We start from the raw sequence: 16,788 nt of genomic DNA, 5'->3' as shown, positions 1-16,788 counted from the left end.
CTGGTCTCCCAGAACCTTAACCCCTTCTGCTACCTTGACCAAGCTAGGAGACAGGTTTAGGCTCCAGGAAAGGCTTTTATGCAGTTGCAATTCCATTCAAAGCTCAGTTTCATGGCATCCAGGGCGGTTTACACTTCGAAACAGATTTTTTTCAAGATTGGAAGTTCAATATCTAAAAGCAATGACACTTCTTGCCGAATATCAGTGGTGCCCCCTTGTGCATGTTCTCCATGTCCATGCTAATGGCTCCTCCTGCTAGAGAGAGAGGGAGAGAGAGACACGGAGCTCAGCACACCAACAACACCCCGAATAAGAAAAACTGCCCCGTGTTGGTGTCCTTTTTCGGCTTAGACGGGTGATTTGACTTGTTTTAGACCAGATATTTGTGTAAATGCTAAGAACAACAGGATAAGGTTCAAGGGAAGCGTATTTTTTCTTGGTAAAGTCACCTCGCCAAATGAACTCCGTCAGAGCGAGCAGCAGGAGACCCAGGCGAGTGTCGAGGCCGCGCCCGGTGCAGCCGGAAAGAAACAACGCAGAAAGAGGTGAGACGGGGGCCTTTAATTCAACAACACTTCAATGTTGTGCCGTGTCGTGTACGGTGCTTTATCTATCTGACCCGACACAGACACTACGAAGCCGCACGGCCTGAATAAAAGGGTTTGTGTGCACAGCGTCGAGGCGTATATATACAGGCCAGGCCGCGCTTTGTTTGGGTTTCACGAGCCAGAACCGTAAACGGCTAGCTTTTAACACACTTACCACTTTTCCGGGTTGGCTTTAAACCTAGAAACAAGGTGACAATGTAAATTTTGATTTATCTTAGGCTATAAGCCACCTCTCATGGGTTGTAGGTGGAAGAGAGAAGTGGATTTAGGCAGGAAAATCTCCGTTGCGTAGCTGCTAGTTTCCAGTGTGGGCTGCCATTGATGCACAACACTGTCCATTTACCCCAAACACTAGTACGCTATCTATTTATTGCTGCATCGCATTAATACCTTCAACAGCATTGTGATTGTTCGGTTTTGGCTAGCTTTCAATGCAGTAACTTAGCTGTGAAGTTAACTGTGTTTACACACTGCTAGGTAGCACGCAAGCTAATGCAAGTAGCTGCGCAGTTGAGCTCAGAGCGAGCAGACGGGGTTGGTTAAAGGCTCTCTTTGCTGTTTTGTCGGGGGTATGTGCGTAATGGGACATTTATCACATGAGCGGTTGTTGTTGCAGGTTTGTAGATGATACGCACAAGTCCCTGGGTTCTTCTGGTGGAGGTGCATCTGCGATGATCAATCAGAAACCTTTGTTTCCACGTTTAGCTTGGTTACAGAGCCCCACTGACAGGCTTTCCATTGATAAAATGTTAAAGCATTAGGGGTTCTTGCTCTTTAAGCATTTATTAGGGATTATTGATTCATTTGAGACTTGTAGTGATCAGGGCATTTTGTCTGTCATATTGTTTACATTTGATGTGATGTGAAACGTTTGCAGTTATAGAATGTCAATAAGAAAATTAGCATAAACAATGTATTGACTTGAAAATTAGCCTAAACAATGTATTGACTTGAGAGTGCACAGTATATTAATTTTCTTAAAGTTAATATCACATGGTATAACCTGTACACACACACACTCACATTTACTATGTTTTTTTTGGACGTACACCATAGTAGTGCTATGGTATTACTATCTAGTGCCATAACTGCTCTTTAGTTAGAGTCATGTAATATTTGTGTATTTGCGTTAAACATGTTTAATGCTATGCTTCAGGTTCTTAAATCTGTGTTTTAGGTGAAAGAAATAGTATCTTCTCCATGCTGCTTTGTTTTTGTACCTCTTTTAGACAGACAGACAGAAAAAGTGAGAAGAGTCACAGCTGATCAGATAAGGATTTAATAAGCAGGTGTTGTTTTTATATTTTGCCCTGATGTACTCTTGTTGCTTTGTTGTAAAGTTTTTTTGTTACCAGTGGATCAGCCAGCTGTGAGTTGACATAAAATTTGTGACAGTTCAGAGCCAAGCTTTAGCTGCTATTCTCATTTTTCATTTTTGGATGTTGTCTCCAGGTACCAAATGTGCTGTAGGGAAGGACAGACTGTAAGGCTTTCAGGTGATCAGTACACCAGGTATTGACAGGTAGGTAGGGAACTTGCACACACAAACAGAGGTGAACAGGTAGGGAATTTTAAGACATTTGTAGCTGATTGAAGAACAGCATTTGTCGCATCTTAACTGGAACAAAATTAATCTAGGCATTGCTTTATGTATAAAATATAATAGTGTTTACAATTGCAAAACAGGAGGAAGTGAAGGCTTTTAAGTGTTTTACTCCTTAAATAGCAAGATATGAAAAAGCAAGCTGTCTTGAAGCTTGAGGTTTTCCACAGATTGTGACGTTCTCAGTAAATAATGGGTGGAAGTGTTGTCTGTGCTGCTATGCTTTTGGAGAAGGCCAACAAAAAGTTTGCTTTTTGAGTGTTTTCATTGCAAGAATGGATATATTTTGTTCCAGCAGGCATGGTTTGCAACATGCACACATGGAGATCAGGAGTTTGCGGTGGAACTTGAGGGTCTGAGCCTGTGCAGGGCAGGTTGAGATATGTTTTGCTGAATGGATTGTTTTTTCTTTCTATGCTCTCTGTAGATGAGGACATCCCTGCAGATATGGTTGCAGAAGAATCTGGTCCAGGAGCTCAAAACAGTCCATACCAACTCCGTAGAAAGTCCCTGTTGCCTAAAAGAACAGTGTGCCCCACAAAAAACAGTATGGAGGTAAAGATTTAGCACTCTTGAGATCTATACTATCCCTGTTTATGAATGAATGAGGCATTTATATAGCGCTTTATTGTGTATTGTTGTACACCCAAAGCGCTTTACAATCAAATAGTTTGCAGTTTGCACTTTAACAGAGATTGACCTTCTGATGTCTTTTTCATCTAAAATGAGTTGTTTAAAAGTCAGTGTCTGATTTGTGATGCAGGGAGCCTCCACTTCAACCACAGAAAATTTTGGTCACAGAGCTAAACGTGCAAGAGTGTCGGGAAAATCCCAGGACTTGCCAGGTGAGTGCAGAGTGTGGTCTCGATCATTCGGTTGTGGTTACATTGTTTTACTTCTGATCAAAGGGCTATCAATTAATTGTGCTCTGTAAGCAGTTTGTTTTAGATTTCTTCTGTTGTCTTTGTTTCAGCTGCCCCTGCGGAGCAGTATCTCCAAGAGAAGCTTCCAGATGAAGTTGTTCTGAAGATATTCTCCTACCTGTTGGAGCAGGATCTGTGCCAGGCTGCCTGCGTATGCAAGCGATTCAGTGAGCTTGCAAATGACCCCATTCTCTGGTAATAATTTTTTCTTGGTGACAATAGATTGATTTGCAGGAGTACATTAATCTCTTTAATTGTAGGAGCATGAAGGAGAATTGTAAGAGCAATGTCAGGGTGTAAGTGGGCTACTAATAATTGAATAGATCATAATGCGGGGCAGCACATCGTTGCAATGTCTATGAAAAGTTAGGTTATGATGATCATGACTGGTAGATAGCAATAATATTGCAAAAAATATGGTAGGTATCTGAAGAATGTAATGCTTCCCCTTGGAAGATGAGTTTAACACCTGACATTGCTAGTATGCACAATGGCAAAATAATCTCTTGGGGCTTTTTAATATCAGTCTTGTTTGCAGCTTCCACAAAAGAACAACATACTGTAACAAAAAATACAGGGGTTAGTAAGATTTTTGGACACAAGTAACTTTTTAACATTTATTTATTCAATAACAGTAATATTGTGAAATATTATAATTTAGAATAACCGTTTTCTGTGTAATATAATATATTTTATTCCTGTGATTGCAAAGTTGAATTTCAGCCACCATTACTCCAGTTTTCATGATCCTTTCTGAAATCATTTTAATATGGTGATTTGGTGCTCAAAAAACATTTATTGTTATTAATGTTAAAAAGCAGTTGTGCTGCTTGATTTTATTCTGGAAATCGTGTTTTTTCATTAATTGTTTTAGGATGCTTTTATTAATGCAGAGTTCAAAATATCAGATTTTTTTTCTTTTTATAATTTTTGGTAATGGTGTAAAAATTGAAACTCTCGGTTTTGACCAATTTAATGCATCCTTGCTAAATAAAAGTATTTTCTTTCAAAACAAAACAAAAAATCTTTTGAACAGTAGCGTGTAACTGACTAGTGGTGTATAAGCACTGACCTGAAATTATGGTAGAAATGTAGAAAGTGTTTATTTGCCACTGTAATGTTTTGTAAATGGTGGATTGGTTGAGATGTTACAGATTCAAGTTTATATTGTTACTGTTTGTGCAATTTATAGGAAGAGACTATACATGGAGGTGTTTGAGTACACACGGCCCATGATGCATCCAGAGCCGGGGAAGTTCTACCAGATCAACCCGGAAGAGTATGAGCAACCAAACCCATGGAAAGAGAGCTTTCAGCAGTTGGTATGAGAGCTTGTGACTCTGTTGTCGTTCATAAACCAGTTTGTTGATAATCATCAGCCTTCTCACATCAGTATGGATGTGAAACCATAGATGATTTTTCCAGTGTGAGGCCTTTTGTAATTTGTCAGAGTAATAATGCTGTTCACTGTTTCAAAGGTCATGAAATTGAAAGACATTTCCATTTTGTTAACTTATGAATAGTGTTAAGTCTTTGCTTTTCTTTTCCTTTTTCAACAGTATAAAGGAGCACATGTAAAGCCTGGTTTTGCAGAACACTTTTATAGTAATCCAGCCAGATACAAAGGCAGAGAGAATATGTTGGTATGGATCTTCGGCTTCAGCTGTTTAATTTCTGTGAAGATGGTTCAGTAAATGCACTGAGGAGTTTTCAGCTTCCTTGTAATTGCAGTGTTTTTTCCTGATTTGCAGTATTATGACACCATTGAGGATGCATTGGGAGGGGTACAGGAGGCCCATTTTGATGGCCTGATATTCGTGCATTCTGGCATTTACACAGATGAATGGATCTACATTGAATCCCCCATCACAATGATTGGCGCAGGTGAACCTGATGACCCTGTTTTCGTTACCGATGTCCTTTAGATCTTAACTTTTAACCTTACATTCCTAGACACTTACACCCCTGTTTTCTTTCCATTCAGCCTCAGGGAAGGTAGCTGACAAGGTTGTCATTGAAAACACTAGAGATTCAACGTTTGTGTTTATGGAGGGATCTGAAGATGCATATGTGGGCTACATGACCATCAGGGTGAGTCTAACAGCTTTTCCAGCTTTCTTTATCTTATTAGAGTCATTGTATTTGTAAATCATTGCATGATGTCTTTTAGATAATACTACTTGCGCTTCTCTGTGTATTAGAGGTTGCAGCAAATCATGTTTTTGAGTGTGTGTAATATTTCTGTTTTACCCCCAGTTCAACCCTGATGATAAGTCAGCACAGCACCATAATGCTCACCACTGTTTGGAGATCACAGTTAACTGCAGCCCCAACATCGACCACTGTGTTATCCGAAGTACCTGCACAGGTATGTTTCAGTTGCTTCCCTAGCATAATACACTACAATTCAAAAGTTGGGCTTGGTATGATTTAAAAAAAAAAAAAGAAAAAAAAAAAGAGTTTTTGAAAGTTGTTTCTTGTGCGAACTGTGTTTTAAAACCGGAAATACAGTAAAAAAAACAAAAAACTGCAATTATTATAAAATATTGTGCATCTAGTCATCATGGATGCTTACTTCATGTCTAAATTAATTTGTGAAGTAATTGTTTGCTCTTCAACCGATTGCGTTTGCTTCGCATATGATGAATTAAAAAAAAAAAAAGAATTTCCTATCTATGTGTTCAATTAATTTGGCAGATGTTCATTTAACTTTACAGTGCATTAAAGTATACATATCAGTATATGTGGGAAATAAACCCATGACCCTGGTGTTGGTAGCACCATATTTTATTAGCTGAAATACAGTAATTGTTATGGGGTGGTTTTGAGATGACAGTTTCTCTCTACCTTTCTGTTCAGTGGGATCAGCGGTGTGTGTAAGTGGTCAGGGTGCTGGACCTACCATCAAACACTGCAACATCAGCGATTGTGAAAATGTTGGACTCTACATCACTGATCATGCACAGGTAGGGAACCTTCATGGTCTATTTTGTGCATTGAAGGAACTGTTCAAAATGGACATTGTTATTATCGTACTCATGTTGTTTTGAGATTTTATGCTGCTGAGTTTTCTTCATGCAAATGTTTTCCATACAATAGGATCATATTAAAGGGGTCATATGACGCGATTTCAAGTTTTCCTTTCTCTTTGGGAGTGTTACAAGCTGTTTGTGCATGGATAAGATCCCTAAAGTTGCAAAGACTAAAGTCTCAAACCCAAAGAGATATTCTTTATAAAAGTTAAGACTCGTCCACTCGTCCCCCTAAAACGGCTCATTCAAACACACCCCCACATGTCACAGGAAAGAAGGCATGGTTTCAGTAACCGCAGTTGGTGTTGATGCAGGCAGTCATGTCAGGGAGACGCTGTGTTTCTCTGTGCAAAAGCACTTTATTTGGCCTTCCGAAAGTAGATGCAATTAGGAATCATTGGTTAAGATTTGTTTACAACACAACAGCACAACCCAAATGTTTGAATTTGTGCAATGCATTTTATGGACGACCGTTTCGTGAACCTAGTAGAGTACAAGGCTAGCTATGCACGAAGGCTATTTCTAAACAAAATAATAAAAAAATTAAAAAAGGTCAATTCCGACTTTGCTATGACAATCTGGCGCTTCTGAATCAGTGACTGAAAGTATGTTTTGTTATTAGTTTAAGTATATTGACTGTTCAAATGCGGAGTTTTGCGCGTAACGTGTCGTTTGTGTGTGTGAGGGGAACAGGGTCACATCACAGCGGAATGTACAGCCCATCAGAAATCGTCTTAACCGCGGCTTGTGTACTGCAAATACATACGAGCATCATCACTGTCTGTCATGCGACTCTGTTCCCCTCTCGGGCTTGAACTGGTAAAACTAACTTGGAAGCTGAAGCTCGCGATTATGGTAAGGGGCGTTACATTTCCGATGCGTGCTTGTGGTGTTCAGCCAATCACAATGCACTGGGTCAGTTGGCAATCAGCAGACTGCACTTGTTGGAAGGAGGGGCTTTGTAGAAAACGACGCGTTTGAGAGAGGCAGGGCATAGAGGAACTACAATAATGTACAGTATTTGAAAAAATAATGTTTTTTGAACATTAAAGCATGTCAACACATTCTGTTACACCAAATACATGATCTTTAAAATAGCATCATATGACCCCTTTAACCTTTTAGTCAAGCACTACACAGGAAAAAAACGCACCAAAACCTCCTTAAAAGTGATTATGATTTTTTGCACTATATTTCAAGTCTTCTGAACCCATATGATACATGCTTGTACAATTCCATTGATCCTTATTTAATAGTAGTTAAAGGTGGGGTAAGCAATTTCTGGTAGCCAATGTTGATATTTGAAATCACCAAAACAAACACGCCCCTACCCCAAAAGGGTCTCGGCCCTATTTTGATAGCTCCGCCCCACACATACGTAGCCTATGCAACCCAGACAACGATTAGTTCTGTAAAACAAAGCAAAACCAATGTTGCATCATGTCTACACCGGATGCGAGCGGCAAAATACTATAGAAGTCATTATAATCAGTGATGCTGTCTACACTGGACACAGTGCCACGCCACGACAAATTCCTGACAGTAAACTGCTGCTGCATTGTATTTATGACGTGCTGACACACATTTCAAATGATTTTCAATGATCGTTTTATTGCGTCCAGTGTAGGCAGACTTTAGCTGTTGTGGCACGCCGCGTCCGGTGTAGACACGGTGTTACTCACCTATTGAGAAGAAACAAAGCAACCTCGGCGTCCCATCGCAGGCCTTCCGCTCCTTGAGTTTTCTCCAGCGCTGGAAAGCTGATCCGATATTTACACAGGTCCTACTTCTTGCCTTATTGTTCCTCAGACGTTTTCCTCTCTTGGTTTCTTTTTTTTTTTTATCCGCCATCTCTGTTTCTGTTGATTGGCTCGGCTAATGTCAATCCTGTGCACTGAACGCTCTCTCCTCCACATCATGAGTAGACACGCCCCTTACTGCTGATTGGCTACAAGTTTGTTTTTGGTACTCGGCCCGACTCCTTTTTGAAAAATTAAATACCCCACCTTTAAAATACAAGGCTTGCTTATTTTGCCTACATGGTCAAAATCATGATGTAAAAATGTTGCATTTTGAATATCTGCTTTGTCAGTGTTGACACAGATTTTTAGTCATAAATTGTAGATTATACAGTTGCAGACAAGACTGTGCATAGACAATGTATGTTTGTGTTATATATATTTATTTTAGTGCTGGGCAACGATTAAAATTTTTAATCGCAATTAATCACTTGATTTTTCTGAGATTAATCGCATTATGCACAAACTTCAGTAATGAATTCAAAAGTAGTGTATTGTGCACTTTTTTCATTTAGAAGTACTGCTATATGAACAATAGTGCAATAACATTTGGTTTGAAAACACTTTAAACAAATAAGGTGCTTTTTTTACAGCAGTATTCCTTTTACATAGTAGCAGTAAAAATATTTCTTGTAAATCTCAACTTATAACTTTAATGTAATCAAATTTAAATATAAAACCAAAGGTATTTGCCACTGCCAGGTCATAAACATTTTAATAGAAAATATTTTATAGTTTGCTATAGAAAAATCTGTTATGTTAGTCCAGATCCTCGATCATAACATTATAACAGGCACCTCCCGAGTACAGACCTGCACTATCACTGAGCCTAACGCAACAGAGTGCGGCACGGGACAACACTTGATGGGGGTGCGGGCAGGTAGAGACTGATGTGTGCGGGATGCGGGAGAATAAGGATGTACTCACACTAGGCAATCTTGCTTGAGCACGTTTGACCCCCAAAGGCCGGTTCGTTTGACTAGTGTGATCGCTCCGTGCCATCCGTCCCTGGCGCGGTTCAGTTGGGCTCGGGTGCAGTACGCATGTAGTGTCGGAGCACTGAACTTCTGATACGTGCAGCATGATTGCGTGAACATTTCTGAGTGGCTAAAGTGATACATCTGTAAAGCAATATGTTGAAAGAGGGCCGTGTGTTACCGCGTCCCAAACGACTCGAAATAATAAACCACAAAGCTAACAAAATAATGCACTCCACTGTGCTGAGTGCTTCTCTGCTGTCTTCACGTGCTATCAGAAACATCCTATGTCCCACTCATGAAGTCGTGATTACAAGCACATTGCATTCTTTTCCGTTAAAAATAACAGTGAACAGTGGTTTGTGAATGTTGATGCTTAGCCTAAATAATTTTATAGGGAGCGTTCATGCGAGCGCTGCTGCAGACTTAGGCCCATCCCAAATGCTCTCTTTGGATGAGAAGCGTGATGACACCCATCCCAAGCCAGTACTGATCAACATCCCACCCCTCCTGTGACTCATGGTTTGTCTGTATGTGTATTCAGAGCCAGTGAGCATTGGACTTTCATAATAATAAAAAAAATTACGTTAATGCGCAATAAAAATAATTGTTGGCATTAATCAATTAATGCGTTAACGTGATAACTTGCCCAGCCCTAATATATATAGACGTTTTTTCAAGATACTAGATTTAAAAAAAAATTATATTTACCTGTAAGCTGTTTTGTTACAGGGTATTTATGAAGATAACGAAATCTCAAACAATGCGCTTGCGGGTATCTGGGTAAAAAATCATGGCAATCCTATCATCAGACGTAATCACATCCACCATGGCAGAGATGTAGGAGTGTTTACCTTTGACCATGGCATGGTAATTACACCTAATATTTCTTCAGTCAGAGACTATCTTTTCTAGCCAGTGAGCTGATTTCTGTTTCTTTGTCTCCCTCTGCAGGGCTACTTTGAGAGCTGTAATATCCATAGGAACAGGATTGCAGGATTTGAGGTGAAAGCATACGCGAACCCAACCGTAGTACGCTGTGAGATCCACCACGGCCAAACGGGAGGCATCTACGTACATGAGAAAGGCAGAGGCCAGTTCATAGAAAACAAAATCTATGCTAATAACTTTGCTGGTGTGTGGATCACCTCTAACAGTGACCCAACTATAAGGTCAGTCTCCATTGTCCTCACTGTGTTGCCTATGGAAATTAGGTTTGCAGTGTTATATTAGTGTAAATCAATACTGTTATTTTTAGACTTGGAAATAATTATTCATTTTGGATATCGATTAGCTTTTGCTCAGCTCACTTAACACTCAGCACACTGGGAATTGATTGTTCCATCTTGTTGATTATCTATATAGTGAACTGTCTGCTCTTAATCTAGGGGAAATGCCATCTTCAATGGAAACCAAGGAGGCGTTTACATATTTGGTGATGGGAGGGGCCTCATTGAGGGAAATGATATTTATGGAAATGCCCTGGCTGGCATTCAGATCAGAACGAACAGCTGTCCTATAGTAAGGCATAACAAGATCCATGACGGGCAGCATGGAGGAATCTATGTGGTGAGTATAAACATGAACTAACTGTAATACATTCCATGCTGCTGACAGAACAAAAAAGTATGCAGAGTATGCACTGATCATAGAGTAACTCTCCCTGTTCTGTCTGTTTCTGTTTGTAGCATGAAAAGGGCCAGGGTGTAATAGAGGAAAATGAGGTGTACAGCAACACTCTGGCTGGAGTGTGGGTGACCACAGGAAGCACACCGGTACTCAGGAGGAACAGGATACACAGTGGAAAACAGGTTTGGAACTTCAAAATTTAGTTCCGTATGACCTAGCCTTCATTCTTCCCTCCTTATATTGTTATATCTCTGAAAAGGTTGGAGTGTATTTTTATGACAACGGACATGGAGTACTGGAAGATAATGATATCTACAATCACATGTACTCTGGAGTCCAGATCAGGTAGGACATAATTGAATTTCTGCTCATTCAGGAAGTATCAGGAGTACAAATTGATTTTCAAGAGTCTTGGTAGTAAAAAAAAAAAAGTGTACTGCATTTGTTGGATTTATTTTTTGGATGCATTGTACAGGATTGATGTTTTTCCTTTTTGTTTTTTAAACAAAGAACTGGAAGCAATCCAAAAATCAGAAGAAACAAAATTTGGGGTGGACAAAATGGAGGTATCCTTGTTTACAATTCTGGTAAGTTCTTTATCCACTTTGTCTCGGTCTTTTCAAACCTTATGTAGCTTGTTAATGAGTAGGGATGTAACGGTATGAAAAATTCTGATCATGATTATAGTGACCAAAATGATCCCGGTTATCAGTATTATCACGGTATTGTTAAAATGTGCTGGAGATGTTCAAAAAGTACCGACACATAAATCACTTCAAGTTTTATATTTAAAAATCAACAAACATTAAATAAAATGACTTTGTTTGCATAATCACTAAAACAATAACTTGACCAATGATGTTCTTATTTTAAATGACAACTTGACTGACAGCCGTTTAATAGCATGTTCAAATATCTAATGTAAATGTTCAAATAAAGCTTTGAAAAAGTTTCATAAAAATGTAAACCTCACATTTTAGCCTTTAAATAAAGAAAACGCTTGTCAAAATGATAATTGATTAATAAATGATTGTATTTTATCTGCTCCAAAAATAATTCTAGATAACTTATCTGAATTGTTTAAATGTGTAGAATCCACATAAGCTTTTCATCAACTGGTCAATATTTACAGCAGGGCATGCAAATTCGGTTCATTTTTGGCCACACAGAAACTGCACACAGGCTGACTGTAAAAGTCTCTGTAAATCCACCCTCTGACAGCAGGTGGCGCTTATGGAAAAGCTGAATTACAGCTGTTTCCTGTAACCTCCGTGAACAAAGCAGTATTGCGATTAAGAACACCTCCTTTAGGTATTACATGGAGCGAAGATGAAAACATAATGCCATCAAATCGTTTCTGAAGACATTCAGAACCTTCAGAGGTACATTCCTCAGCAGTCTTTCAAAACCTCCCCGCTTTTCCGCCATATTTTCACTCAAAACGAAACTACTCTGCTGCTATGAGCACGTGAAACTGTTACTTAAAACTGCGCTTTATGCTGGACAGTATTTATTTATCGTGAGTTGTTCAAATCGTGGTAATCGAATACGGTTTTAATGATAATTCAAATATGAAACCGTAATACTAACCGTGGGGAATTTTATCATGATTTATCATCAAACAAACAATCGTTACAACCCTATTAATGAGTATGGTTTTCTCTTTTTTCATTTTAGGTATAAACCGTTAGATCCCAGTTGTTATATAGGTCTGCCTAGTTTCTGTTTTCTTGTGTTTGTGTTTATCATTTGGTGGTCTATTCTTAGGGCTGGGTTTCATCGAGGACAATGAGATCTTTGATAATGCCATGGCGGGGGTGTGGATTAAGACGGACAGCAACCCCACGCTGCGCAGGAATAAAATCCATGATGGACGGGATGGGGGTATTTGCATATTCAACGGCGGGAGGGGTAAGAACGGATTGGAAGATTTCTCACTGCTCATAGGCACAGGGCAGGAAATGCAACGCCAGTTGAGGGTGATTTAAAGTAGAAAAATATAATCAGACCAGATTCCCAGATATGGATCAAGGGTTGTCTTGAGCTAAATCAGTGATTAATCTCCCAATTGAAACCCTTGTGGATAAAACTAAGGTTTATCTGTCAAAAATCTGGCCAAATAATATGATGGATGTACCATGTCTAATCATAATAAAAACTAATAGCAGTGTCTTTATATGCATGTTCAGGGTTGTTGGAAGAGAACGATATCTTCAGGAATGCACAGGCTGGTGTTCTTATCAGCACAAACAGCCACCCGGTGCTGCGGAAGAACCGGATATTTGATGGCTTTGCTGCAGGTCAGTAGAAGTTTAGGTCAGAAGTGCGTACATGCTGTCACTGTGGTGGTCTTAAAGGAATAGTTCATCCAAAAATGAACATTTGCTGAAAATTAACTCACCCTCAGGCCATCCAAGATGTAGATGAGTTTGTTTCTTAATCGGAACAGATTTCAGAAAATTTAGCATTCGGATGCATGGGTGAGAAAGTACTGTAATGCTAAATTTTTCAAAATCTGTTCCGATGAAGAAACAAATTCATCTACATCTTGGATGGCCTATTTTCAACAAATTGTCATTTTTTTTGGTGAACAATTCCTATACTATATAATGATTATTTTGTCGTCTTGATGGTAAATAGTAAAATAATAAAAATGTAAGTGTCTGATTTTGAAGTGTCTGTGGCATTTTCTATTTAATTGTCCAAATAACACTTTCACCTCCACTTTAGGTATTGAAATCACAAACCATGCCACAGCGACTCTGGAAGGCAATCAGATATTCAACAACAGATTTGGAGGCTTATTTCTAGCCTCTGGTGTCAACGTTACAATGAAAGGTAAACCTTATCATTGAAGCTCGTAGTAGACTATCTCACTTTACCTCAATATTATATATTTGTTAATGTAAATGTTTTTATAACTTTGTAGATAACAAAATAATGAACAATCAGGATGCCATAGAAAAGGCGGTGAGCAGAGGTCAGTGCCTGTACAAGATTTCAAGTTACACCAGCTACCCCATGCACGATTTCTACAGGTAATCAGAAGGCAGGCAACTTGAAGCCGTCTGCTTTGAAAACCAACAGAATTGGTTGTAGTATTTCACCATCTTCCATTCTCTTGTATTAGGTGTCACACCTGCAACACAACAGACCGGAATGCAATTTGTGTGAATTGTATTAAGAAGTGCCACCAAGGGCATGATGTGGAGTTTATACGGCATGATAGGTCAGTGCAAAACCTTCTCGTATACAGTGCAACATGCATACATCAGTGTTCAAATGTCTGGGGTTGGTAAAAGTTTGGGCTCACCAAGGCTGTATAAGTTTGATCAGAAATACAGTAAAAACAGGAATATTGTGAAATATTATTACAATATAGAATAATCGTTTTCTTAATGTATTTTATAATGGCAAAGCTGAATTTGCAGCTTACATTACCTCAGACATCGGTGTCACACAGCCCTAAAGAAATGATTCTGATATGCTAATTTAGTGTTTAAGAAACATTTATTTATTTGTTGAAATGAATTGTTGTCATCGTATTGTCAACAATGTTGAAAACTATGGAAACCCATTTCCGCCACAGGTTAAAGAAGTTAATTGTGACTTTTCACCACACTTTTTTTTTTTTTTTTTTTCACACAATTCTGACTTTATCCTCTGAATTCTGAGTTTACATTTTCTATTTCTTTTTTCTACCACGGACGTAAAAATAAAAGTTGTGAGAAAACAAGACCAAATTGTGAGGAAAAAGTCACAGTTACCATTATACATTAATGTATTTAATTTGATTGAAAACCAGTTTTTAGCAGAAACAAGCTTCCATAGAAAACTGTTGTGCTGCTTTTTTTCCATTTATTTAAAATGGAAATTAACTTTTTTTCTTTTTTTTTTTCTAATTGTCTTTACTGTCATTTTTTTTTCTGTAGGATTTAGTGGATTAATCTGCTCTAATCCCTTTTCTAATCTGCCCTGTCAGGTTTTTTTGTGACTGTGGCGCGGGTACATTGTCCAATCCTTGCACATTGGCTGGAGAGCCAACCCATGATACGGACACTCTGTACGACTCTGCACCTCCCATAGAATCCAACACATTACAGCACAACTGAGATCCAGCTCAACCTCCATCACAGCACCCTGGCCTTTATCGTACCTGCCTACAAATCCAGAGCGCCTGCCATTTCTGGGCCAGAGAGACCTGGTGTGCGAAGTGTGTGTGGACAACTAAAACTGTCAGACTTTGAATTAGTCATTTTAAGAGAAACTATACTTGGAAAGGTGAAGTGCAGAACTCCAAAGCTGCCTCAGTACTGGGTGCAGACTCTCTTGTATATTGCTAACTGAGAAGATGTTTTGATGCAAGGAGCTCTCTTCACTTCTCGTTGGGAGCGTGATGGATGTTATGGAAGAGTGAAATATTGTGAAGCAATATGTTGACTCAGGATTCTGGAGATTATGGAGGTGGGTGCTTCATTAGTATTGAGTTTGGGAGGGAGTAGACTTTCTTGGGTCCTTCCAATTGCAAAGTCCGACGCTGTGCGCCCTGCCCTGTCCAACTTCAGTGCTATGTGGAGATTCAAGATGAGTTCTGCTGCAGTTTTTGTACGGATCTGACCGTGACCCGAGCCACTAGGAGCTGCAGATTGCGGTTTCTCGGATTAGAGGCAGAGCCATTCCATTATGGCTTCCGGTGACTGTTTTTTGACAGCAGATGTGCTGAAATATATGTATGATATAAAAAAAAAATTAACAAAACAAACAAACAAAAAAAACAAAACAATGTGATTTAGCACTTGCTTTTTTTTAATATGTTAATATGTGTTTCTGATCTACAAATATGATTTTAATGCTTTCTCATGTAGTTTTGTATTTTCAGGCAAAAAAAAAAAATCTTACTGTATTTGAATGTCTTTTATTTTATTATATATTATTATTATTATTATTAATATTTTTGTTAGCACACATTAGGCTTGCTGTAATCATATTCCTGTCTCAGCATATAAGTTCTTTCTGTGAAAGAGGAATAACAAAGAAAAGATCAGAAAACTAACACTAAATTCTCCTTCAGCATTTTTTTTATGAGGTGACTTTTAAGTTAACTACTTCTTATGTGAGCAATTGAAGTGTGGAATTTACGGTTGTGTAGGTTCCGAAATGTTTGCCTCACCTTTGTTGCTGCCATAATTAGAAAAAGGGTTATTTTTGCATGTTGTATTTATCCTTAATATTCTTAAGTTCCCTATCTAAATATTTGAAGCGGTTTGAAGTGATAAACAAGGGCCCAAAGAATTCTGAAACATGTTTGACCGTTACTCTTACACAGAATGAAAAGAGTTCTATTAAAAACAATCCCAGAGCATTTTCATTGTTAATTTTTTGTCCATGTGGTCATAGCATCCTGAAAATGCCTCTTGACTTTTCAAATAATTTTATTGCATTCTTTTGGGCCCATGGCCTGACTTGTGCCTGTTTTAAGTATGATAGTGATTTTGAAAAGCCTTGCTGGAGTTGGTTATATCGGAGGCCTCTGGCCTCTTTGAAGCTGAGACAAGTATCTCTACAGCGCCATCGTCTTTTTGCCCCTCAAACTCCATCTATGTGTAATGTGGTGACTGTGGCTTCTCATGCAGCCTGAATTTTATGCATGTGTACCATAACATCTAGACTTAATATATTGTGAAGTCTTCAATAACCATTATGTAGATGCTAGTATGAATTTAAAAAGGGTTTAATTTCCTAGAAAAGAACAGAAACTGGTCATTTTTAAGAAAATAAACTTTATTAGATCAACACTGCTTGTGCTTGATTTTGTTGATTTTTAACAGTACGTTTGACATTTTAAAGAGGACGTTTGCTGTTTTAATCGCATGCTTTATAGGTTTCACTACTTTCTGATAAAACTGTAGCCTGAGAACCCCTAACAGCTGTCACTACAGTTCAACAGAATAGTATACTGCCTTCAAGAGCTTGTTAAACATGACTCAATTACAGTTATTATAAGACAAAACCACCCTGATTGCAGGCGTCGCCTTCCTGTAATACTCTAATGCAGATACTCCACTTGTGCAAATAACGTAAGCAAGTGCTGTATGAGACTTTTACAGCGGTGTGCTTTATCTAGTCTGATAAGAATAAGTCCTTGTTGACTGAATTCATAAACCTTTTGCTCTCCCAATTTCTGGGTAAATATGCGCCACCTATAGGCAAACAACCT

At 38.7% G+C, this 16,788-nt stretch overlaps 1 protein-coding gene across 2 annotated transcripts; it reads left to right on the top strand.

The window, feature by feature from the left end:
- Window positions 1–252: 252 nt before the first annotated feature.
- Window positions 253–15,468, top strand: LOC306857796 (F-box only protein 11). Of its 2 annotated transcripts, XM_079397958.1 has the most exons (23): window positions 527–545; window positions 2,061–2,130; window positions 2,639–2,766; window positions 2,975–3,056; window positions 3,185–3,329; window positions 4,327–4,456; window positions 4,694–4,777; window positions 4,886–5,018; window positions 5,119–5,225; window positions 5,391–5,502; window positions 5,994–6,100; window positions 9,675–9,812; window positions 9,897–10,114; window positions 10,331–10,511; window positions 10,631–10,753; window positions 10,831–10,916; window positions 11,082–11,158; window positions 12,339–12,482; window positions 12,761–12,871; window positions 13,302–13,409; window positions 13,501–13,609; window positions 13,702–13,800; window positions 14,554–15,468. In XM_079397958.1, the coding sequence occupies exons 3-23, from the start codon at window positions 2,659–2,661 to the stop codon at window positions 14,681–14,683; spliced, it is 2,532 nt and encodes an 843-aa protein (XP_079254084.1). In that variant the 5' UTR covers window positions 527–545; window positions 2,061–2,130; window positions 2,639–2,658; the 3' UTR covers window positions 14,684–15,468. The 2 variants fall into 2 exon arrangements, with proteins under 2 accessions (XP_079254083.1, XP_079254084.1); XM_079397957.1 differs by lacking the exon at window positions 2,061–2,130 and having other exon boundaries at window positions 253–545.
- Window positions 15,469–16,788: the final 1,320 nt, after the last annotated feature.

Source organism: Barbus barbus (genome assembly GCF_936440315.1).
Source record: "Barbus barbus genome assembly, chromosome: 38".
Taxonomy (NCBI): Eukaryota; Metazoa; Chordata; class Actinopteri; order Cypriniformes; family Cyprinidae; genus Barbus; species Barbus barbus.
The sequence above is the reverse complement of the archived record's forward strand: the minus strand, read 5'-3'. Positions and strand labels throughout refer to the sequence as shown.

Coding starts and splice junctions, on each gene's coding strand:
- LOC306857796 (XM_079397957.1), top strand. CDS start 458: ATGAACTCCGTCAGAGCGAGCAGCAGGAGACCCAGGCGAGTGTCGAGG. Junction 10,512..10,630: donor AGCATGGAGGAATCTATGTG/GTGAGTATAAAC, acceptor TTCTGTTTGTAG/CATGAAAAGGGCCAGGGTGT. Junction 10,754..10,830: donor GGATACACAGTGGAAAACAG/GTTTGGAACTTC, acceptor ATCTCTGAAAAG/GTTGGAGTGTATTTTTATGA.